General features: G+C 40.6%; 1 protein-coding gene across 2 annotated transcripts; it reads left to right on the forward strand.

Moving 5' to 3' along the window:
- The first annotated feature begins 361 nt into the window (after positions 1 to 361).
- LOC146614142 (polypyrimidine tract-binding protein 2-like) lies at positions 362 to 22,178 on the forward strand. 2 transcript variants are annotated; one of them, XM_085377626.1, is made up of 17 exons: positions 362 to 435; positions 1,687 to 1,708; positions 1,872 to 1,923; positions 2,221 to 2,384; positions 3,058 to 3,171; positions 3,263 to 3,334; positions 3,448 to 3,606; positions 4,819 to 4,929; positions 6,224 to 6,392; positions 8,731 to 8,808; positions 10,298 to 10,410; positions 12,893 to 12,926; positions 15,199 to 15,291; positions 15,659 to 15,775; positions 18,023 to 18,122; positions 19,556 to 19,633; positions 20,371 to 22,178. In XM_085377626.1, the coding sequence occupies exons 1-17, from the start codon at positions 428 to 430 to the stop codon at positions 20,498 to 20,500; spliced, it is 1,614 nt and encodes a 537-aa protein (XP_085233752.1). In that variant the 5' UTR covers positions 362 to 427; the 3' UTR covers positions 20,501 to 22,178. The 2 variants fall into 2 exon arrangements, with proteins under 2 accessions (XP_085233752.1, XP_085233753.1); XM_085377627.1 differs by having other exon boundaries at positions 3,100 to 3,171.
- The last annotated feature ends 3,438 nt before the right edge of the window (positions 22,179 to 25,616 follow it).

Consider the following 25,616-nt stretch of genomic DNA (forward strand, 5'->3'; position numbering starts at 1 on the left):
TAGCTGCCTGTTAGAGCTGGAGTCTGCTGCAGTGCTCACCAAGCAGACACTCTCACAAGCATGTTGTAGACTTCTGCAGGACTGGGTTGTTCCGTGTGCAAGTGGCAGTGTGTCTGTGAAATTAAATTATTTGCTCATGATTTGATGTTTTATCCTACGCAGGGATTTTAACATAAATATAATTCAAGCATATGAGTCTGTAGAGATTCATTTGCTTTTGGAGCCAGCTTCAAGCAGCCTCTAAAATTCTACAGTCGATCTCCCTTTCCCCTCCTCAGCAAAGGTTGGCAGTAAAGCACCTGATGTTACTGTTGTTCACCCTTAAAAGACACGAAGAGGAAGAAGAAGAAGAACGCCCATTTTGCTTAGAGTGTCCGCATCGAAGAGTACAGAAATATCAACAGACAGAAGAGGACAAAGAGCTGCAATGGACGGGTAAATGTATTTATGTTGCAGCTGGTGCTTTTGGGTGTGCCCTCCACAGCTATGCGTGGGCCGTATTCAGAATAAAGCATTTCCCCTGCTCGGTTTGACACAGGCTAAATGTTAGCTCCCCTGCAAATCGTGAAGCTGTATAAAGCGAAGTGCACGACGTTAGCTAGCTAACGTCACGAAATGTATTACTGAAATGTCTTGATTGTGTGGGGAGCATTATTCAGCAGTATGTTTTATGTGTCTTTTTCTAACGTAATGGTAATGCCTCGTGTTAACAACCTAGTTAGATTAAGACACTTATGCGTTTCGACGTAATAATGCATTGTTTTGTGTGTAAAATAAAATTGAACGTTTGCTTGCTACATTAACAAAGCTGCCGGTAACAGTGGAATCAATGTAAGTGGTTTCATGGCATTGGCGACTATTACTGTCAGTTATTACAATTTTAATAAGCGATTAGTTAACCCGGCGTTAATGAATCATGTCAAAGCCGACATGACTTGACAGTTGGAGCTGCTCGCGCATTAACTGAAAGCAGGCTCCTTTGTCTGGAATAATGTATGCTACACTCACCTCTGTCGGGGTATTGTACATTAAGGGTTTAAAAATATATATATTATTATTTCACTGTGAGAGTGCGTCGCACAACGGTTTGTGCAGTTAACTATATGCAAAATAATGCAATAAATAAAGGCGGTTTTTTGGATTTAGGTTTGTTTTAAAACACTTTAGTATCAGTATCAGGTGCTCATACTGCTCGGACTGTACATTTGGAAAGAAAATGGATAAACGAAAGGTGTGTAAGAGGAACGTATATCAGTTTAGTAAATATGGCCATATTCAAAGCAGGCTGTAAAGTTGGTGGGTGTGTTGAAACAGAACAAATGTGATCTGTATTGTTTTTCTTCGAGTAGTAATATGATTTAAGGGAATATTGGCACCAAAACGACATATACTTTGTCATTTTTGTTACTCGCCTAGACGGTACAGTTTCTACTTAAAGCTCTGAAATAAGAAAATCAGTTGTTTTACAGACTGCATTGATAGTTGTATCTGTGCAGTCATCAGAGCTCCAAAGTATCGACAGTAATAAATGAACACAAGTTAAATTCTCACCAGCAACATAATCATTTCCAATTTTACTAAGCAATACTTCAATTTTGGTTTTAATTATGAGAACAATTACATTGTTTCAGTGCTCACGAGATTTGCAGTTTATCCTTAATCTCTTTTCCCATTTGTTTTTGGCAGTGATGTTGCGGTTGGTGTGAAAGTAAGTTGTATTGCTGAGTTTTGGTTTTTTTTTCCTCTACTCTTAACAATTATGTATTCCCTGACTGTTTGACATGATCTTTTAGATTTTTCTTTGTATACCTTTCAGATTTTGTTGAACATAGAAATTTTAACTTTTTTTCTTTTTTTGCTTGTTTTACTAGAGAGGCTCAGATGAGCTCAACATGTACGGTAGCAGCCCCAACTCTATGACTGGTGAGTTCAGTTGTAGCTTGAATGGAACCCACAAGCACCTCCTTAAAAAGTGTTTTACGTGCATATGATACGTGACCTAAAAGATAAATTCAGTGCTAACGGTTCCCAATATTTCTTTTCTCTGTCAAGTCATGATTTCACATTACAAGTTCATAATAGTTCTGTTCTTACTTCTTTGTTACAGTGATCCTTGAAAATGTGTCAGTGAACAAGTATGCCCAATAACATGACCCAAACTGTGTGGTTTGATATGAAAAGCTATTGATCCTTAATGTTTGTCTATATGTGCATATTCAGCGAATGGCAGTGACAGTAAGAAACAACGCCTGGACGAATCACCTCCCTCCAGAGTCCTCCACATCAGAAAACTTCCCAATGAGGTGTCAGAGACTGAAGTCATCGCTCTGGGGCTGCCCTTTGGAAAGGTCACCAATATACTGATGCTAAAGGGGAAAAACCAGGTGAGCTACAGTGAAATATTCTCGTTTCGGCTAGTGCTAGGATGGAAAATAAAACATTCAACTTTTACACAGAATGGGAAATTAACTATTATGCACTGGGCCTAATGCAAGGAAAAAAGGCTATTTTCAGCCACTCCCTTATTCCAAAGGTGTCACAACAGCAGTGGTGTGATTTGTCAGAATCCAAGAACTGAATACTGTAAATAGATGATTTTACATTGTAAACTGCAAAAGAAGATAATACTAGTTATCACTTTACCCCCAAAAGCAAATGTTGAAAGGACAAAACTTTCCTAGCGAGTACTCTTGTAACAGTTACGTTTCTCTATCAAAATATGCTAATATTTGCATGTGCATGTGCAATGACAATAAAGTTGAATTCTATTCTATTCTATTCAAATACAGCAAATTTAGAAAAAAAAGCTCTCACATTATTTTAGTCACGGAAAGCCATTACTAACATAAGGTGAGCAGAGTTTATTTCCCCCCCAAAAATTCATTCCTATATTGAATGAGCGTCTGGCCAGTTATGAATACAGGTGGACTTACTAGTTCATTAAATTCAGTGAGACTGTGTCTGTTCCCCGGGGGCTTTCATTGGTGTTATTGATGCTCTGTGAAATTAGCCATTTGTGTTAATTTTTTCCTGGATTTTTTGTCACCTCAACTGTAGCATTATCATTCTTCAAAAGTTGAACATGGTGTACCTTTCCAGGCTTTTCTTGAGTTGGGCACAGAGGAAGCTGCTGTAACTATGGTGAACTACTACACAGCTGTCACACCACAGGTCTGAAGTACAACCTTTTCTATAAGCATTAATGTTTTCCGCTGTTGCTTTAATTCTTAGTAACTAATATGTGGATTTGTATTGTATTCAGGTCAGAAATACTCCAGTCTTCATCCAGTATTCCAACCATAAGGAACTGAAAACAGACTCTGCTCTTAACCAGGTAGATGGATTTATTTATTTGTATTTGTACACTAAAGACTGTCCTTCACCCAGTCCTCGATGAATTAATCTTAAATCACCTTATATTGTTGTGTCTTTTCTCTTTCCATTCAGAGGGCCCAGGCAGTACTGCAGGCAGTGTCAGCAGTTCAGGATGGAAGCTCTCCGTCCTCTGACCCAGGAGTTTTGGACTTAACTCCACCCCCCAGCCCTGTCCTGCGAATTATCATTGACAACATGTTTTATCCTGTCACATTAGATGTTCTACAACAGGTAAAACATGAATACTAAATTTGGCATTATGTTTGGTATTCACAGTCTGGTATTTTCTGATGTTTGGACTACAGGTCAGAAAAAGAGCACAGAAATAAACTAAGGGTGCATATATCCGATATTTCGATCAGATATCCAGTACTGACCCCAAAACTGGATGGTAAAAATGGTAAATGGACTGGTTCTTATATAGCGCTTTTCTACTGAGCACTCAAAGCGCTTTACAAGATGTCATGACAATGGACTGATCTATAGTTTGAGTCCTTCCTTTCAATTCTGTGTTTGTGTGCTATCCAACAGCTAGCTGCAGAGCTAAGGTAGCATAAAGCTAACCTCAGTTATACAAAGCAGCAGCAGTTTGGATGCATTTCTCATTGCCAACAAAGTTTTCTTGCTCAACTGTAAACTGTGGTTAGAGTGACCTGACATGACTGAAAACATAGGATGACACAACTTTGCTTTTTCTCACTTTGTCTCCCTCGTTCACTTTCACTCCTATTATTCTTTCGTAGAGGCATTACATCAGGTCCCAGAGTGAAGGACATTGGTTTGGTTTAACACTTCATGGGAAGCTTTTATTATGGTAACATAACATGATGTTGTCAACTCACTCATATTATTTGCCTCCAGATCTTTAGCAGTGCCACACTTCAAGTGTCTGTGAGAAGAAAAAGCATTAATTACTGTGACTGTAATTGGTAGCACTATGTAGGCAGGATAGCGACTTAATTTAAAACTGGTATCGCATCATACTCAGCATTGGCAGATGTCCGCAGCCAACGTATTGGATGTTATCTGGAAAAAAATGAATCGGTGCATCCCCACATTGATCATCATCCCCATAAGACTTTTCAAAAGCTGTTTTTGCGGACTAGTCATTTGTCTATATAGTTTGAAACTGTTATCATAACAAATCTAATTGGTGGGACACTGGTTTAGCTCACTGGGTTGAGCATGTGACCTATATATAGCCTTAATACAGAATCCTGGGTTTGATCTGCCTCGAGGCCAGTTACTGTACATTTTGCACGTGGTTTTTCTCCCAGCTTTCGTCTCTTGTCTCCACTGTCCATCATTACAATTAAGGGGTAAAAAGACCTCAAAATACATTTAAAAAAAAGAAAAAATTGTGAACCTTACTCAGTTTAAGTTTGCTGCTCATGGTTTTATGGTGTTTGTTTTGTTTTTTTTCTTTTCTTTTCCTCTTCTCAGATCTTCAGTAAGTTTGGGACCGTAATGAAGATTATAACCTTCACCAAGAACAACCAATTCCAGGCTCTTCTGCAGTTCAGTGACCCCGTCAATGCACAGCAAGCTAAACTGGTGGGGCCACAAATACACAAACTGGAGCTAACACTCAGAATGCAGACTTACTGTTAAGTCTAATTGTTGAATGTCGCCATTGTGTTTCTTAAATTTGTATAGTCTTAGTTTAAGCAGTAGGATCAAAGCCATTCCTTTGATCCTGACCACCTCTCCAGCCACTCTGTGCTGGGGGAGGTTTTATTGTAGATACATCCTAACCTGAAGATCTGTTTGATGTTTGGTAGAGCTTCCTACCCTTTGTATGGTTTCACTGTGTTATCTTTGGTAAACCATACATTGGGTGTGGGGGAAGACTACCCTCTTTATGACCAAGGATGTTGTTCCTGCTTTTAGGTTTTATGACCCTTTGACCAACCAACACACACACACACACACACACACACACACACACACAGTGTATACATTTACATACAGTGCCTTGTCTTTGTAACCAAAGGGGGGTTGCAAGGGGAGGTGCTTTGTAAACTATTGTTTGAAGTTTGTCAATAAAAGGCAGCGAGAGGAGGCCACCATTTTGGGGTTCTTTGTCGTGCTGGACACAGACGAGGCCTCCCTTGCGCAAGTAATGGATCGATCGACTGTCTTGTTTTCTTCATGATGAATAAGTCTCTAGAATTAGCGGGGTTTGTGGAAACACAGACCCAACACTTACTTATTTCGAATTAGAATGGGAAGCAGATTCCAGGATTCTTGGTTCTGTGGAACCAGCTTCCAGTTTTAATTGAGGAGCCAGACATCCTCTCTACTTTTAAGATTAGGCTTAAAACTTTAATTTCGATAAAGCATATAGTAAGGGCTGGATCAGATAGCCCTGAATCCTTCCTAGTTACACTGCAATAGGTCTTTGCCTTCCCATTGTTGTAGAAGCGCAAATAAAGTATGCAGGCAGATGCATAAATGGCTGACAAAACCAGAAAAAACAATGCTTAATGTGTTGAGCCACTACATGCTGACAGAGTAGCAACAGTGTCTAACACTTTCTTTTCTCCAGGGTTATTAAAGTATATCTCTGTAGGCTTTAGATCTGTCTTTCTATCTGTCGCCATCTATGTACCAAAATACAGTTGTACAACATTGTCGTTGTTGTTATTGTTGTTGTTGTTATTAATAAAAATAATAATCTGGTACTGACCTCAAAATATGAGTTAGGAAGTGCTTTGCTCTATTGATTTCGTCTGACATCTTAAAAAAATTTCAGTATTTGATACCACAACATTGACTGCATGAACAGAATCAACTTTTGGAGACTATTGTACAAGCTTTTATTTCTCTTTTGTTCCTTTTACTTCAGTCTTTGGATGGACAGAACATCTATAACTCATGCTGTACTCTGCGGATAGACTTCAGTAAACTGGTCAACGTTAACGTCAAATACAACAATGATAAGAGTCGAGATTACACCAGGCCTGATCTTCCTACAGGAGATGGAGAGTCAACCAACAAGGATCATTCTTTACTGGGTAAATAGACCACCTCCTGAATCCATCTATCAAACATCAACTTATCTGTCCCTCCATTTATCCATAACCCTGTACTGTCACGTTCATAACTCCATTTTTTTGCTTTAGATGGAACACATCCACAAAGAAATTCTTTTGCCAGTCATGGGTCAATTTAAGGAAGTGAATTTGAAGCCAGTTTACCGACACATTATTACAGTTACACTGAATATGTCGTAATCCTTTCCGCTCTGTATTTGTTTGTGTATTTAAGAATAGAGAATAAAGAATGCAGTTAGTCATTATAATAATCAATCAATAAAGGCCAATAAATGCAAGTAAATAGATTGTTGGACCTACAGAGGGATGCATTTAAAATTAACTTTGAAAATTAAAGTGAATAAATGATCTGGCAGACATGTGTGGGTCCCTTCATGTGTATGCCTCCCCAGACAATTATGACCATCCAACTGGAAGCATAAAGTTCTCATTGGATTCTCCAGACCCTTTCAGATCGTTCACATGTGCTCATGATGAACCTGCTTTTTCTAATCTCTGAAAAACACAGTGCGCAAGTGGTTGACCTGCCAATTCTGGTATTCTGTGGCAAATGCCAGTCGGGCTCCACAGTGCCAGGCAGTGAGTCCAGGGCCCACTAGAGAACACTGGACCCTAAGCCACCCTTGTGAAGTCTGTTTCTCTTGTTTGGTCAGTTTGGAAATTTACACTACTGGTCTCCTGGAGGTCATTGTGTTGGGCAAGATTTCTGTCTCCCATCTGTGTCTTGGAATCTCCCGAGACTGTCCTGGGAGACATCGGACACTAAGAAACCTTCTGGCCGTGGCACGTATCGATGTGCCATACTGGAGGAGTTGGAATACCTGTCCAATCTCTGTAGGGGCTAGGTATCGCTGGTAGCGTCTCGCTACCAGTAGAGACACTGATAATAGCAAAATGCAAAACTAGTTAAAAAACATTAGAAAAGATAAAGAGGAAAACTTGTCAGTGGTCCCTACTTGTAAACCGTTCTTGTCACATTGTTGCCCCACTAGTGCACCTGTTGTTACTTTCATTAACACCAAAGCAGCTGTACCTGATTAGCCTTGCCCTTTGCTATTTACCTGACCAGATCAATATCCCATAAGTATAACTGACTTGGTGCTAGGGTCTGGTCTGGGGTGTTTAAAGTTTCTGGGTAATATTATGAGTTGTCCTCTTTAGCCTGATAAAGTCTAGCACGAAACCGTTACAAAGAAATATATTGCACAAGTCGTTGATGGTGCATGGGAGTCAGTTAGAAATGTGCAATACTTCATACTTTTGCAATTTATGCAGTATCAGACACAAAAGCAACTTTTCGTGTTATTGTCTTCATAAACTTGGTGTTCGTTTCTACTGCCCTTGTGCTCTTCCCTTTTACATTAATGTTATTCATTAATCACTCTGAATATATTCTGCAAAACAATCAACTTTAACACCTTGTTACTGTATTGTGTATTAGGAAGGGGCAAGTATTTGAATTGATCAACCAATCAAGAGTGTGACTTTCAAACAGACCCAGCTTTTTGCAGTGTAGTGCACATTAGTCATTTTGCTGTTTATACAGGATATTGAAAGCTTATTTTTCTCACAGGCTTCCTAAATATGCGTCTTCTGGGTCAGTACAGTAGGTGCACCGGGTCATCTCAACGAACTGCTTATGGTTGGGAAGCATAATGCTTGTTGCCAAATATAGTTGCGGCAAACGACACAAATTCTTACAAGCTTACATTACAAGATTACAAGTTTGTTGTAGTAGCTACAAATTAAACTGTAGACATAGAGAAGTATCTTCCATCTTTGAAGCAAAAGAGATCTTACTTGCATTTATTTCCATCAGGTTGTAGCTGTGGGTCAGTTTGTTACATTTTATTTGAGAAGCAAGTTTCTTTCTCTTAGACAAGTACACGTTATTCATAGCAAATGACACCATTTGTATACTGACTTTTGGATGTCCGTAACTTGTCTCTGGTCATTCTACTTGTACATAAATCATCTCTGTTCCTCTTTTTGTGAGGTGTCAGCTTACAGGTTGCTGGTGTATTGCAGCCGTGCTGTAATGCTGATATATCTTAGATCTCATTTAAGCACAGAGTTCTTTTTTTAATGTTAATTTTGTCTCTTCTAATCTGGTGACGATGCAGTATCTGACATGCACTATCTGAGTAGTTTTCGATAAATATTTACTTATTGACTGTAATAACTCATTAAATATAATACTGTTATTTAGGCCAGTATGGATTTTTGTGATATTTGTACTCTTTGGTGCTAGGTTAGCTAAGTGTTGTGTGGTATAAATCTAGCTGTTATTGTCTTGTAGGTACCCCATCTGGAGCACTAGCTTCCTACTCTAGTGGAGGAGGTTACTCATCTTCTCTCTCCCTCTCCCAGGGTGGAGGTACCTATACTTTTTTTTTTTCTTATTTTTGTTTTTCCATGACTCTGCCTCTGTTACTGCTGCCCTGTCTCCTGTCATGTCCAGCTATGATTACTATAAAAGAATAGTGGTTACGAAATAGGTCGGTTGATTTTGGAACTAAATATATAAATGAGGCAAATAGTGGCCTTAAGAAACTGCTGTTTACCATCTTGTAAACACTTGGGTTCTTTGCAGTCCCCTGTATTATTATAGTTCATCACATAATAAATGTTTTTTCCCAATAATGTGCTGGCATTGATTAACCTGAACTATTTTTATGAGCTTTTTTAATCTTATTTTTAATATTTAAATATATGTATAGGTTGTGTTAAATTAGCTGAACTGTTTAAACTGTGCTTTTTCAGCTTAATTTAATAGCAATACTGAGAGTTTCAGAGATTTAAAGATTGCTGCGTTTTGAAGTCTTGAAGAATTTCTCTTTGTAGATTAACTTGTTCTGTTCACCAAAACACTGAAATGGTTTAAATGCAGGTTGTATGTTATGGCTGTTGATTTTTGTAAAAAAAAAAAATATAGAAATAATATTCAGTCAGATGTGTGAAAACTTTGCTCATGGTTGTTTTTCTTCCCCATGTTTTAAAATGAGGGGTCTTTGTTGAGAGTGTAAATCTGTGTTGATTCAAATGGCCCTGTTAGTTGAATGCAGTGAGATTTGGGGGGGGGGAAATGTTATGTGTGCTTCATTGTTGTCGACAGCTACACCTTCCCCCAGCTGTACAGTTACAGCTGTTACCTGTATCCACTAGCATATTTTTATTGGGTATGAAATAAAAGCAACTTGGAAAAAGCTTTAAAGGTTAATTAAAAAAACAAACAAACAACTCAATAATAACTTATATTATTTACTGTTGTTTTAACTGTTTAGCTGTTATCCATCCACATATGTTCCCCATTTACAGATTACAGCAGCCTTGATCATTCTTTGCTGTATGAATGATGTTGACTTTTGAAGGTTATGGGGCTAACAGCTTTTCTACTGGAAGCCCTGCTTCTCTATGTGGTTTACCTCTATAGAGAAGAAGCAAAAATGTTAAATGGTATAGTGCAGGTAATGTTCACTTTGGTGACCGTTCCCTTTCATTTCTGTAGTGCCAACAAGTACTCCTTTTTTTTTTTTTTTTTAAGTTGAGATAGCTAAAGTTAAATGGCAATTGTCATACCACCAATAACCTCAATCATGTCAGACCCTACCCTGAATTGGTTAGGTTGTCCATTTTGATTTCTTTTCATGTCTTTTTTTCTTTATCACATTTGAGGAATTGTTACATATTTCGCATTTCAGATCACAGTAGTTCTTTCATTTAGAATCTGTTAAACTGATTAAAAATAATAGCCCTGCCAATGCTTCATGCAGTTAGCTGACAATAAACAAGTGTGTTGGTGTTTCTAGTTTTTGTAGTTTAGTGTCTAATTCTGAGATGTGCCTTCTCTTGTGCTTTCCGAACAGGAGCCATCAGCCCTCTGAGTGCGGCAGCAGCGGCAGCAGCAGCTGCAGGTCGCGTTGCTCTATCAGGATCAGGAGTGTCAGGGGTCCTGTTGGCATCCAACCTAAATGAAGAGGTACACAAACCATGTGCATAATGTTAAAGTAATATTTTTAAGTTCTGTAAAATGCACTTATTTGAATTGTTGGATGCTGCTGAGGTTGGTAGTAGTGTAAATTCCTGTGTGGGCTGTGGTTGGATGTGTGCTATGTCTTTTGTGTGCTAAATTTTTCCCATATCTTCCTCCACTTAGCTAAAGTATAATACATCGTCTTGACCCCTAAGCTGTTTCAGGGTTTTCTTCACTTAGCACCAAAACTTTTTTCCCCAGTTAAATTGTCCAGTGTGGATTGGCCTTTAGTGTGGATTGGCCAATTTATCTTGTTTTCAAGAACTTTCTCAGATTCAGGAATGACTGTTAGGGAGTGGTGTGAGGGTGTGTGTGTCTGTATATGTGTGTTTTTGTGTCTGTGTGAGAGAGAGATGAATCTCCAGATTGATTTTGTTCTCCAAGACCCATCACAAGTCCTAAATTTTACTGTCTTAAAATATTTTCAACTACTTCATGTTTGATCCCATTGTGTCTGTCAGATGGTGAGAGGTTTCTCTGTAATAAACACCTGCATACTTGTATATTTTTTATCATAGCATTCTATTTAGTCTTTCAAGTTTTTGTTAATTTTCTAAGTGTAAATGTGCAACTATTCTGTCATCTGTTTTTCCAGTATCTTCTGTACCTGTTATCTTTTTCTGTGTTCCATCTCTCTATCAAACTCCTTCTCTTTTCCTCTCTCTCTGTCTGTCTTTGTCCCTCTCTGTATTGAAATGGACTTCTTAGTAAAATAGTGGTTTCACACTTCTACCCTTAGTGCAGGAGCTGTATCCTGACCGTTTCATAAGAGCACACAGTTTTCTCTGGTGACCAATCCGCTTGAGAGCAGCAACTTCCACATACACTTGGGAGTCTGCTCAATACAGTCCATTTGTTAAGTAGTGTTTGGGTGTGGTGTGGCCATTCTTCATATTGTAAGTGTTGAACCCAAGTGATGTTTTTCAGTCACTTGCTCATTCTTTCTCAACTCTGTCATCAAATGTATGGATGGATTTTAGCTGTTTTAACACAGTAGACTTGAGTTTCCAGTTTTCATAGTAAAAGAAGTCCCAGACAATGAGCAAAACTTTAAAAAAAAGCTTTCATCCATCTTGAACATTCTAAAATTTTTCGACTAATTTTGGTAGTAGTAAAATGTGACAAACTGACACCCTTGTTTTGGCAATGGCCTCTGTTAACACAGAGGATCTTGTTCCAGGGTTGGACTACTTATAGTGATGACACAAGGACTTATTTGAAATGTTAGATTTTTTTTTTTTTAAATAGGATGAAATTTGTAAAATGAATACATGTTCTTTTATGAATAGCTTTTTAGATCGTCCTGGTTTTAAATTGCCGTACATGGGAATGCGCCGACCCAATGCCAGTCATGACTCTGAAAGCTATATTAGGTATCAGTGACAGCGGGCCAATGAGAAACCAGTGTGACCATTAATGACATCACAGTAGTGTCACACTGAGCTTAAATGACACAAATGCATTCTTTCATTGTAGTTTGCTTTTACAAACAATGATTCCGAATCTCCTCCTCAGAGGGATGGAAACAGCTTTGTATTTTAGTACTAGCGGACTATTGGATCGGTACTCCGTATTAGCAGGTATATTACAGGTGTTATTGCCTTGGATTGGTGCATCCCTAGTAATGTTTGAATGAATAATTTATTGCTTTGCATTTAAGTGGTCTAGCTCCATTGTTTGTATAAAGCTCCTCCACACTTGTCAGTTTGATCTGCCAGACATGGATGGTGGTTCTTGTGGTGCTCGATGCCTCCAGCCATCTGCTTCATGGTACTGTGTCCTTTTGGTTTGATGTGTCCTGCTGCTCACTCTTCCACTCACTCTTTGTTTTTTTGTTTATTATTCTACCTGCCTTCCATTGTTTTGTTTTGTTTTCTTCGCTGTTAAATGCATTCCGAAAGAAATGTTTGCATATGTGTGTAAACAAAACTGGACTGTGTGTTTGAAATCCAGCCAGCAATCAATCAGACTCCGTTGATATTCCACTGATGCTCTGTTTACTGACCTCTGCTTTGGTTTTTGTCCTCCTCTCCTCCTTTCTCCTTTCCCTGCCTCCTTTTTTCCCTCCTCTGCTCCCCCTTCACACATTTATTTTCTCTCCATGTGGCCATCCATTCTTTACTGCCGCACACTTCTCTTAACCAATCATCTACATTTGCCCTGAATTATTTTGCCTCCTTTCTCACTTTTTACTCTTCACTTTTCTCACTCTGATCTAAAACCAATTTGGTTTTGCCATTTTGACCCTCCTCCTCTCCGAAACTCCCACTCCCCCATGGCCTTCATCTTTGCTCCACCCCTCACCATCATGGAAACCACCACCCCTCGTCCAACGCTGGGCGGTCTGATTTCTACCTTCGTCTCTCCTCTTCCTCCTCCTCTGCTCCTCCTCTTCCTGTCCTCTGCTCTGCGGTCTCTCTCTCTAAAGATGGTCACGCCTCAAAGTCTCTTTACCCTCTTCGGTATGTTCAACCTCTACTATTCTATCTGTATATCTCTCTCTGTTAATCAAGTTTTGTTCACTTTCTTCAGTGATGTCGTGGACTTCTGTATCTTCCTGTATTTCCAAGCCTTTCTCTATTATATTGTGTACTCAAGAGTTCAAATATACTTCTGTCACCACATTAAAAGTGCAGTGAGTCTGACAGATTGTCCATTCGGTCAGCTTATCTCTAAACTCAAGACACCAAAACCACTTACATATATACCCTATAACGCATAAGAACTCTGCCTGGTCCACAGTTGGTGTAGCAGGCCTTCAGTCAAAAGACAAGTTTCTGTTTTGTTTTTTGTTGTTGGTGTTTTCTTTTTACATGTACAATTGCAGAAAGACGAAAAAGCCAAACTGTCAACTGCATATATGTATCTAAAATACTGCACCATATTTTCTTCAACTTAAGAATTTTTTCAAGTCAATAGTCGGGTGTCTCTGTGAACACTGAGAGAGCTTTTAATTGTTCATACTGAGCATGGAAAAAATGTATGGTATATGGACAAAAGTATGGGGAATCTTAAAATTTAGGTGTGTTTTGACTCTTTGCCACAGGAGTATAAAATTATACATCTAGCCATGCAGTCTGCAATTTGTGGAAGAACTCATTGAATTGGAGCATGGTACAAAAATAAAATGGTGATGTTGCAATAATTCAAATCGTTAAAGTAAAGGTACAGAGAGGGGTCACTAATGCTCTGCTGACCCAAACATCCTCTGCCATTAACATCAACACAAAAACTGTCCACCAGGAGCTTCACAGCATGGTTTTCCATGGCTGAGCAGCTTCTGTACGTGTAGCTGGCATTGACAAGGTTTCAGACTGAGCTTAACAGTTTATGATATATCTTTAGTTTTGCATGTTTCTCGTACCACAGCACACACAGACCAGTAAAAACAAGAGAAAATGTTTTTTTAATGTCCATGGCCATTTAGAATCACCAGTTAATCTAACATGCATGTCTTTGGACTGTGGGAGGAAGCAGGATTTTTTTTTAGTGGAAATCCATGCAGGTACAGGGAGAACAAGCCCTAGCCAGCCAGTGCTTGAACCAGTATTTGCATTAATCACCCTAATTTTTTTCTTCTTCTTATAATTTTAAAACTGTACCCTAAAAGTGCATTAGGAAAGGGATTATTTAATGACTAGGAACCTGTTTCAGTGTTGATATGAACACCTGACTATTGTTTTAGGACTAACCTTTAAATACATTGAACATCTGCCTGTGAAAATGTAATTCAACTGCTTCATTGTAAAAGTGAGTGCTGAAAGGTTTTACAGCCAGTAGAAGTAATAGAAGCGTTGTTAGAGCACCACAGCGACCACAAATGAGATAAAATTTGTTTTAGATGAAATGGCAAAATAAATATTTGTTCCACTCTCAAGTTTATTAGCAAAGACCACAGCAGAAAGTATTGCATCCCTGCAGATTTCTGCTGTCTTTCTCCTTGTGCCTTGGCTACCATGTGTCTTTTAGTGGTTTTTTATTTTTTCCTTCCTTACTGATAATCAGGTTGATCACGACAGTCCTGTGTACTCATTAAGACTCATTCTTGCGCTACTTTTCTTTCTATCCTTCTTTTCCTAGATTTTGTTTTAAACAAGTGCAGTCAGTTTGCAGTTGGATTTTGCAGCCAATCAATCCTCTAAATAAGTTGTGTCACAAAGGTCACATTGGACTGTCGAGTAGCACGAGAGTTTCTTGCCTTTACACTCATATAAACTAGTTTTTAGTTTTTGCAACTCCAAGATGTCCACGGTTCAAAATATCTCCATTCAAAATCACTGAAAAGATATCAGTCGTTCTGAGTTCTAATTTGTTTAATGACGTGTATTTTTGACCATGTCCGTGTCTAGTTTTCCATTTTGAATTGCATTATTAGGCTGGATTTGTGAGTCCTGCATACACTGCTCAATAATCAATCAGGTGTCATTGCTAAAGCTCAACCACGATTTTCTCATTGGTTCACAGTCATGATATAAAACTACTCAGGTTCACAGAGGCATTTTATTGACTTTAAAGTTGAAGTCAAATGGGAAGATTCCATCTTTTTCATTTGTCTTTCTAGCACTAACTTTATTCCTTCCATCCTTCACACTTCTCCTTTTTTTATCTTCGTCGGCTCCATCTCTCCTGCTCTATCTGTCTTCTTTCTCTTCTCCCCTGCTCTCTTTCTCTCCTATCGATCTCCCTCTCTCGCTCGCGCTCGTTCTCTCTCGCTCTTTCTTTCTGTACCTTCAGGGGTCTATGGTGATGTGCAAAGGGTAAAGATACTCTACAACAAAAAGGACAGCGCTCTGATTCAGCTGTCAGATGGCAACCAGGCTCAACTTGGTAAGTTTGAGATCATTTAAGGCATGATGCTTGTATTTTTACAATCACTGTTTCAGGCTTAATGTGAAAACTTGCCAGTTCCACTAGTTGACATATTTTGAAGAACTCTTTAGGAAAAATGTATTTATTTATTATTTCACTGAAAAAAATGTTCTGTTAAAGATTCTCATTGATATGAAGAAAATGAAATGTGCTTTTGTTTTTGTAGCGCTTGAGATTTGCATGTACAAAGTCACTCGAGTAGTGATTTTGATGATTACAGTACAGTAATCATCAAAATCACTGCATCAGAAAATTTCATATTCTCAACATTTGTCAGATTTCAAGTTTTTTTTTTTTCCTCTTGGTTTGCATTTCTCACCTGTAGCCATGAGTCACCTGAATGGTCAGAAGGTGTTTGGTAAAGTGATGAGAGTGACACTGTCCAAACACCAGACTGTGGCTTTGCCCAGAGAAGGACTGGATGACCAACTATTAACTAAAGGTAAGATGATCCTGGAAGGCAACAAGGCAGTATCTTTCATGTTGCTTGTTGTGTATCAAAGGATTAACCCAGCCACGGGAGGCCACAGTATAATGGCTTGTCCAAAATAGTAGCACTTTTTCCTGTAATCATCATTAAAACCTTTACTGGAAACAGCTGGTACTTACCTTCATCAAACCACCTGTTTAACAAACTCTGATGTGAAGAAAAGCAAACTTTGCAGCTGCTCGCATCCACTGCCACTTTTTACACAGTGAAAAATCTGCAGTAAAGCTACAAAGGTTGTACTGAAATATACAGAAGTTAAAATGAAACATGCAGATGAACTGTTAATGTAATCCAATTTGGTGTTTAAATTAGACAACTGGCTGAAGGCTGGAGACAGCCATTCTGTTTTAATTTTTTAACAGTGTACAAACTTAAAACACTACAATTTCTAAAACTTTTGTTTTTGCACCTTTGAATATTTATTATTGCTCATTAATGAGACAAAAGTATTTCTTATCCAATTTATCGATGGAATAATCAATGAAATACTTGATTACTAAAATAAGTGATAACTGCAGCCTTACTCCAAAGCTGGTGTCAAGCCCTGCATCAAGAATAGCTGCTCCCTACAGGTGTCGCCACTGCAGCCCAACGCTCTGTGTGTTTTCCTTCACTACACTCCAACAAATCCTGTATGGAAATCTCGTTATTTATGATCCACATGTTTGACTTTACCAAAATTTGTGTGGCATACCAAAAAGATGATTGTGTGTCAAAGGAGAGACTTGACTTTAAAAAAAAAAGTTTGCTCACTTTGCCCCTTTGGATGTTACACTTCTATCGCCAACTTCATTATTTTAAATAAAGAACATTGAAACAACTGTTATTTGATGAAAAACAGCTGTGGCCTGATCTAGTTACATAAGTGCATAAAACAATATGTAATAAAGGTAATTTAAGATGCTAGAAAGTTTTTTCTCTGTCTTAATGGCAGCGCTGTCCTGCTTGGGAGAACCAGATGCCATATTCAAAGATTGTTCACCTAGTCCAGGGGTCAGCAACCTTTAACACCGAAAGAGCCATTTCCACGCTAAAGAAAACACTGGGAGCCGCAAATACTTTTTGACATCTAAAATAAAGATAACACTGTATATACTGTTTTTACCTTTATGCTTTGTGTGAACAACTAAGGTATGTTGCTTATGAAATCCTTGAAGTGCTACAGAGAAAATTACATTTTATTTATGCAATTAACACATTTTGAACTCTTAAAGAAATATAACAAAAGGAAAGACACCCAGCTGAACTAAAATGATCCATGTAGCAAACAAAAACTGTTATATCGCCTTTGGGCTTTTGGAGCTTTTGGAGCTTTGACCTGACTTTTAAAAAATAATTGTAAAAAAGCACTATGCTGCTGAAAAATGAAAAATAGATATTTGTTAAATTCTGCCTAAATATGTATTTTACCTGGTTAATGTGTGTGGCGGGGCGTGGTCTGCAGCGCCGCTGCAGGGCAGGCGACGCACCTGAGCGGTACCCGCATAGATAGCACAGACGGGTGCTATCTATGCTGTTGTGTTATTATCTGTCGGGCTGTGAGCTGAAAAGCTACAGCCGGCTGTATGCGTACAGCAACCGTGTGTGAAAAGTGGTCAATAAAGAGATGCTGAAAAGCATGTTCATGGAAACATCGTCGGGTCTGCCGTGGTATGTTTACAATGGGACTTTCATCTTTACGCAGGACTGTAAGCTGTCGTCTGTGAGGCGTGAGCGGTGTTTGTTTTTAACATAGTTCACGGTGGAGAACAGCTGCTGACATAATGTGGATCCGAAGATCCATAATTGGCCTACCTGGGGTTGAAAGTCTCGATAAATGCACGGCGTTTCGGCGGGTACACCGGCTTCCACGAGTGTGACGCTTATTTTGAGCAATGAAAAAATAATAGAATATAATTTTATTTTTATATTTCAATATCACAGTAATCTTCCAATTTAGAACTACAAGTTAAAAAAGAACTAACATAAATAAATCACACTTCAGCTAAATACTTCTAATTTATTTTCCCAAACCACGCGGAGCCGCAGTATAAGGACTAAAGAGCCGCATGCGGCTCCGGAGCCGCAGGTTGCCGACCCCTGACCTAGTCCATGAGTCTAAAAATGTTTGTAGTTTCTAGATTTGGTTATTGAATTATTAGCAAAACTTTTTAGCAGGTGTTTTTGTCAAGATGTGGATATTTTGTTTTCAATACACAGATTTTTCTGGCTCACCACTCCATCGCTTTAAGAAGCCAGGATCGAAAAACTTCCAGAACATCTTTCCACCCTCAGCAACGCTTCACCTCTCCAACATTCGGTAAAATAGCCACGGACACATTGTATTATTTACACTGAACAAAAATATAAACGCAACACTTTTGTTTTTGCTCCCATTCCCCATGGGATGGACGTAGAGACCTAAAATTCATTCCAGATACACAATATAACCATCCCTTCCAAACAGTGGTCACAAATCAGTCCAAATGTGTGGTAGTGGGCACATCTGCTATATTGAAATAATCCATCCCACCTCACAGGTGTGCCACATCAGGATGCTGATCTGACATCATGAGTAGTGCACAGGTGTACCTCAGACTGCCCACAACAAAAGGCCACCCTGGAATGTGCAGTTTTGTCTCACAGCAAAATGCCACAGATGCCACAAGCAATGAGGGAGCGTGCAATTGGCATGCTGACAGCAGGAATGTCAACCAGATCTGTCGCCCGTGCATTGAATGTTCATTTCTCAACCATAAGCCGTCTCCACAGGCGTTTCAGAGAATATGGCAGCACATCCAACCGGCCTCACAACCGCAGACCTCGTGTAACCACACCAGCCCAGGACCTCCACATCCAGCAGGTTCACCTCCAAGATCGTCTGAGACCAGCCACCCAGACAGCTGCTGGAACAATTGGTTTGCACAACCAAACAATTTCTGCACAAACTGTCAGAAACCGTCTCAGGGACGCTCAACTGCATGCCCGTCGTCCTCATCGGGGTCTTGACCTGACTCCAGCTCGTCGCCGTAACAGACTTGTGTGGGCAAATGCTCACATTCGATGGCGTCTGGCACGTTGGAGAGGTGTGCGCTTCACGGATGAATCATGGTTCACATTGTTCAGGGCAGATGGCAGCTGAGAATGTCCCAGTTCTTGCATGGCCAGCATACTCACCGGACATGTCACCCATTGAGCATGTTCGGGATGTGCTTGACCGGCGTATACGACAGCGTGTACCAGTTCCCACGAATATCCAACAACCTCGCACAGCCATTGAAGTGGAGTGGACCAACATTCCACAGGCCACAATTGACAATCTGATAGACTCCATGCGACGATGTGTTGCACTGCATGAGGCAAATGGTGGTCACACCAGATACTGACCGGTTCTGGGTCCCCAGACCCCCAATAGCGCAAAAAACTGCACATTCCAGGGTGGCCTTTTGTTGTGGGCAGTCTGAGGTACACCTGTGCACTACTCATGATGTCAGATCAGCATCCTGATGTGGCACACCTGTGAGGTGGGATGGATTATCTCAATATAGCAGATGTGCCCACTACCACACATTTGGACTGATTTGTGACCACTGTTTGGGAGGGATGGTTATATTGTGTATCTGGAATGAATTTTAGGTCTCTACGTCCATCCCATGGGGAATGGGAGCAGTAACAAAGGTGTTGCATTTATATTTTTGTTCAGTGTATAATTCTTTGCTTCAAGGTTATAACAGTTGCTGTTTTCCTGTTTAGTGATGGGGTAGGAGAGGATGACCTGCGTCTTCTGTTCTCCAACAGTGGAGGGACTGTGAAGGCCTTCAAGTTTTTCCAGTAAGTAACCTTTCAGGATGAAGTTATTTAAGACACTATAAGTGGTATTCGTTCTACTTTAAGTTAAAAGCAGTAAACTTTGAAACACTTTAGATAAGTAGCATGCAATTCACTGGGGTAACTTACAAAAGAACACTAGAACCACAAGGGGATCATTTTGACCCTTTGGAATTTTTTAAATTATGTAACTGTGGTCAAATTAAAACACTATCATTTCATATTCCCAAACCATTCCTATAATGGGTTTTTTCATCAAATGGGACATCATTTTGTTCCCATAGAAATTAATGAATAACAAGAACAGAACATGTTGGGTTGCCTAGTAACACATATTGTTTACACACATTTTGATGTGCATATTGCTATGACATGAGGCAGAGCTAGCTGGATGTGATGGATTGATAAAAGATGAATAGTTACTCCGGGATTGAAAGGTCGTGGGTGGGATGCTAAGTCGTGTCAGAGCGCGTTAAAGAAGGTGGAGTGTGTGAGAGAACACATGGAGAACCTGGTGGCTGTACAGAGCAGTGAAATCCAGAGCTCAGCAGCCTGAGCTCCAACTGTTTATTGATTGATTTATTAAAACATTCTAATATATATTTGAACATTGCAGCCTGTAATGAAATAATCAAATTATCAAATTCTGGCAGTTGTAATGTTAAAGAAGAAGTGAACATGAGTGAACATGTTTTTCTTGCTCCCTGTGACATTCAACTTTTCTTTGTTTCCCGATTAAGAGACCGTAAGATGGCTTTGATCCAGATGTCATCAGTTGAGGAAGGGATCCAAGCCCTGATGGATCTTCACAACTACGACATGGGAGGAAATCACCATCTGAAAGTCTCCTTTTCAAAGTCTACCATCTAATCCAAATCCTTGTCACATTCAGATCTGTGACAAGCCAACAAGTCACTGTCAGTGGTCCCCTTTTTGAAAATTTCCTTGGAATAGTTTTCAGTGAAAAAAATGAGAAAATCAGAATTTCACTACAATATATTTTCTCAACCAGTAGAAGCAGTGCTTACCTCAGTCTCAGCCCAGAGGCAGTTCTGCTTTGATCCGTACAACATGTTAAAGAGCAACTAAACACCAGCTGAATGTGTTATCTTTGTTTACCAGGGTTACAGGTGAAAAAGACTTCAAATCTAACCTGGTGTTGAGATCCTCTTTAGAGCAGTACAGACTGGTAGTTTTCATTTAAAGTGCGGTCTGTGGTTTATTTCGTGTTGAACTGTCTGTCAGAGTTGACCTCTCCCTGAATTTATCTTTGAAGTCTGAGTCACTTCTCTATGTATTCCTTTCTGAACCACCTACTCTTTCAGCAGATACCAGTTTAAACATCAGGCTGGCATTGTTCTGAAAGCCATTTACATCGTCTCTGCTCCTCTTTGGTTGTCTGTTATTTTAAGATGTTTTCTGGACTGTTCCGCTTCTTCAAATCTCATGTAGTTCATTGCCAAAGTATGACATGTTCAAGGGAAAAAGAAATCTAGCAGTGGGCATACAGGAGTCGAAAGAAATGTAAATATGACCAGTATTACATTAGAAGCACTCGTTACTTAGAGGGGGTTTCTTTACCTACACCCAGTCATTTTAAAATGTAGTTTAAACACCAAGTGTAACAACAGTTTTTAACACTTAATGCACAAGAGTCATTGTGTCAGAATTTCACCATTTCTGTTTTTTTTCCCTTCACTTGCATACTTTCTTGCTGGTTATCCTGTCTCTGAACAATCATTTTGGAAATTGTTTCTACATTTAAAGAACATTAGAAAGTCTATTGTACCTTTTTTCTATATGATTTTAAAAAGATTTGTAGGAATGATAGTCATCGTTTGAAGTGAATTATGCTTGTTTCAGACATGTATGTCCCTGAAATGTCCTTCACAGCACAACATAGAATGTATCGACTCATTGTAATCATATTAAGGATACAAAGGTGATGCCATCTGTTTCCTGTTTAAATCCCATCTTAGTCATTGGAAAAGCAGCCGTAAGTGGATGCACACACTCACATGCACAGGATTCTTGCTAATGCTATCTGTTTAAACAAGGGTTCAACATGTCATTTTGGTCTCTTGATATTAGGATAACCCATCGGGACCTAAGTACATGTGCCTTTAGTTTGATTTTACTGTTGTGTTTTTAAACAACATGTGTATTGGTAATGATTGCCAATCTTTTGTTGTAAACCTATGTTTGGAAAAAATGTCTTGTTAATTTTAAAAAGAAGCAAACCTTGTCTTTCAGTTCTCTTTGACAGTCCGTGGTTATTTATCAAAGTGAGACGCACAAAACTTGTCACTGTTTCAGCTGAGGTCGCCTCATAAGTTGGTTTTATTTCTCTCACCTCTCGATCTTGTTTCCAGCTGCAGAGTTTATTTTTAGACCGTTTTTAGATGATTCTTGTAAATTTTCTACCTGAGTTCAGTTTCTTTTGTGATAAGATTCAGATTAGCACAAATTAAACACGTCTTTTCTACCAACCAGCTCAAGTAAAATTGTGTTTGTGTATGTCTGGGTAGTTTCAGGCCTCTGCTCTCATCTGTACCTTATCTATAATAAACGTCTCTCACTCTGTTCACTTCTCTCTGCTCTCACTTCTTTCTCTCAGCTTTTCCCTCTTTTGGCTATTCTCTTCTTACCACACTTACAGAGAAAAAACGCTGCACCTCCAAGGAACATCATTTGTTCTGCCTACAGTCTCATTTAAAATAGAAAACAAAATTATTTTAATATGAAGACACCTCCAGCAGAACAAGGCTCAGAGCTTTACCTCTGTTGTGTTTATAGCCTTTTGGTGCTTGGATTAATCAGAAATAACGCAACCTGCTGTGAGGTACAGACCATCCAAGAAATTTCTGCTTTAAATGGGTGAAATTCCACCGGAGTCCCTTGGCATTCTGACTCTCAAATAATTGTCTTCAATTGTATTTCCATTTAGTATTATCTCATGAATATTTGTTTCCATACATGGAGTAGCTGTGACTCAGGAGCTAGAGCAGGTTCTGAAGTATCTTTGAGCATGATACTGAGCCCCCAGTTGTTCCTGCTTTGTGTGTGTGTGAGAGAGAGAAGTGATGTACACCTTAGAGTAGTAGTGTAGTGACTGTTGAGTGCACAGTATGGGTAGAAAAGTGCAATATTGGTACCAGTTCATTTAAACATGAATAGTCGAGAACCATCAGGCTACTTTTTGGTCTTCTGGTTTGGGAAACAAGTGGTTAATAGTGATGTGTCACTATTAACAGCTTTGTAGTGAATCAGAAGAGCAAACTCCCACCAGTGAGAGCCGGCTCTCCAATTCTTTTTTATGAGGTTTGTTGTGTTGGCAGCAGGGGCGTTTTAGCCCATTTTTCCCCTGAGCATGCTCTCCCTCCCGGAAATGGAGCAGCACTGCCCTAATGGGATTCAGGACATCTGGGCCTTTCATCAAGATGCTGTTCAAACTAACACCTCTGTACACCTGGCTGCTGTCCCAAACGAGCCTCACCGGCGTGGTGTTGGAGTGTGGGTTGGGCGCCATCAGATGGTTTATCCACCACACCGCTCCTTTCCACTCGTCCAACACCGTCTGGGAAAGCTGGATAGCGGCCCCCCTAGCCAGCATGTCGCACACCTGCTTAGCATAAGCTGCCTTCCATAGCGGATCTTTCTCGAGGCGCTTTTCTGACTTCAGGAAAGTCGCCTCCACAGCTTTGCGGTTGTTAGGCAGGGTCGCAGGGTCCTCTTTCCAGGGATATTTAGCATCCCAATGGGGTTTGTCACTATGATTGTCACTCAGCTTGAAGGTTAGACCTCCTCTGATGATCTCCAACTCTCTTTCATCAGCAAGTGACATTTCTTTCCCTCCAGGGGCGCACTTCCCGCAGCGGCACCCGCCACACATGGGATCACAGGCGGCACCAATACTGTCCCACTGCAGCCATTTGATGATCTCAGTGTTGGATGTAGCCGTGGTACCGACTTCTACGCCGTTCTTTGGTTTTGGGCAGCAGTTATGGAGGGCCACAACTCTCTGAGACTCCGCCATCATGGAGCATGCAAAATGGGTCGATGAGAGTCGTGCAGTCACCTCCACATCTTCAAACAGATCTGGGTGTGCACCACTGATGGTTTTCCCCAACGGACCATCCCACAGAACCAAGTCACCGCACCTCATCATTCTCTGGGGGGCTAGACGACCCTCCCGGGTGCTGATGAGTAGCTCAATCTTTTCCGGGCGAATCAGTTCCCCGGGTTCGACGGAGCCTGGGAAAAACTTCTCCAGGCGCCCCGAGTCCACGACGTGACCCACATTGGCAATCTCTTCTAATCCATAGCAAACCATCTCATGGAGTCGCCATGTTCCCTTCTTTGTGGCTACTTTTATGCTCACCAGGTATCTCTTTGTCTCTACTTTTGCCTCCATGCCACCAACACCATGAACAACTAAGGTGATTGGTTCACCAGGCAGACCAAGCCTCTCCGCTGCCTCGTGGGTGATATAATTCGTGTCAGAGGCTAAATCGATGAGTGCTCCAATCCAGTCTCCCCTCTTGGTGGTGACGTCCAACAACATCATGAGGAGCTCCTTCAGACAACTCTCATCTTCTGAGCCTCTGCCAGCCCACAACTTTGAAGTTACTTTGTTTGTGCAAGCCCTTCGAACAGCCGCCAGCTGCTCCGGGGACAGACCTAGGCCAGCAAACACAGCCTCTTGCTCTTCCGTCGGGCCTCGGGGTTCTCTCCTTTTATCCCCTTTTATCCCTTGCCTAGCTGCATCTTTCCTAGTTGGGATCTTAAGACACAGGAAGAAATGGTGATCCGATGAGGCATCACCCCTTCTGCATCCTTCATTACGACACAGAAAGTTTTTACTACACGGGTCATCACTCCCATGAGAGTCCAGACACCTGGGACATACTTTTGTCTTTTTCACGTAAACTCTCCGCTCTGACGGGTTGGCCTTTTTAAACGTCTTACAGCGGTATAAACGCCCTGTGTGACCCTCTTCGCCACACAAACAGCAAGGATTCTGTGACAGCTCACCTCTCGTCTCGCTCGCAGTAGCCTTGGTGAACGAACGTCTCTCTATCCTCCGATCAGGCCTCTCTTTTGGTTTCTCGCGGGGGCTCGGATCGGCTGCCCTGGCAGTATTAGACTGTCTGATGGATTGCAACTGCTCCAGTTGCACCAGAACTGTCTTCTGATCTTTCAGGAACTGCCATAGCTTATCAAACCGGTTCTGTGGACTGACATCATTGACAGGATCACATCGGTACAAAAGCCACCTTTCTTTCATACTGTCCGGCAGCTTACTCTCAAGTGACCGGATCACTAACTGATTTTTTATGGCATCTTCACAACCTAGGTCTATTAAGTCCAACAGCGCCCTCTCTACAGCTTGGATCAACTGTAAAACCTCTCTGGGTTTGTTGTTGCGCACGCCCGGTAACTCCTGTAGCTCAAGTACAATGTCATCTGCTATCTGTGATACGTCACCATAACAGTCCTCTAAAACTCGGAAAACCTCACTCACTGTACGGCAGTGAGACAGCCTAAGTTCACATTTTACTGGATCAGCAATACTGTCCATCAGGTGGAAGAGCCTGCACTCCGGGGAACCTGTGGGTTCCGCTAACGCTTGGAGGATCCCCCAGTTACTCTTCCAGCGCCAGTAGCTTCTCCTGTCCCCAAAGAACTTTGGTAGGCTCAGGGGTGCGAGTGCGATCCTTGTTCCGAGTGATCCTTGAGAGACGGTAGACGTGCTCTGTCCTGCCCCAGCGCCATTGGGTCTCACACCATGCACTCCTCGAAGCTGCTGTGGCGTGCCTGAGAGGCCAGGGTTGAACACAGGACTCCCCAGACCCTGGTATAGTGGTCCCTGTGGTGGCGCTTGAAGGGCTGCAATGGAAGGACTTGCAGCTCGTGCTCCATCGGGGCCACCTTCATCAATAACCTGGTTACTACTGCCCACTGCGGCACTTTGGCATGCAGCAGG

The sequence above is a fragment of the Diplotaxodon limnothrissa genome, linkage group LG18 (assembly GCF_057381915.1).
Source record: "Diplotaxodon limnothrissa isolate DT_005_m linkage group LG18, D_limnothrissa_male_GT1.1, whole genome shotgun sequence".
Classification (NCBI taxonomy): domain Eukaryota; kingdom Metazoa; phylum Chordata; class Actinopteri; order Cichliformes; family Cichlidae; genus Diplotaxodon; species Diplotaxodon limnothrissa.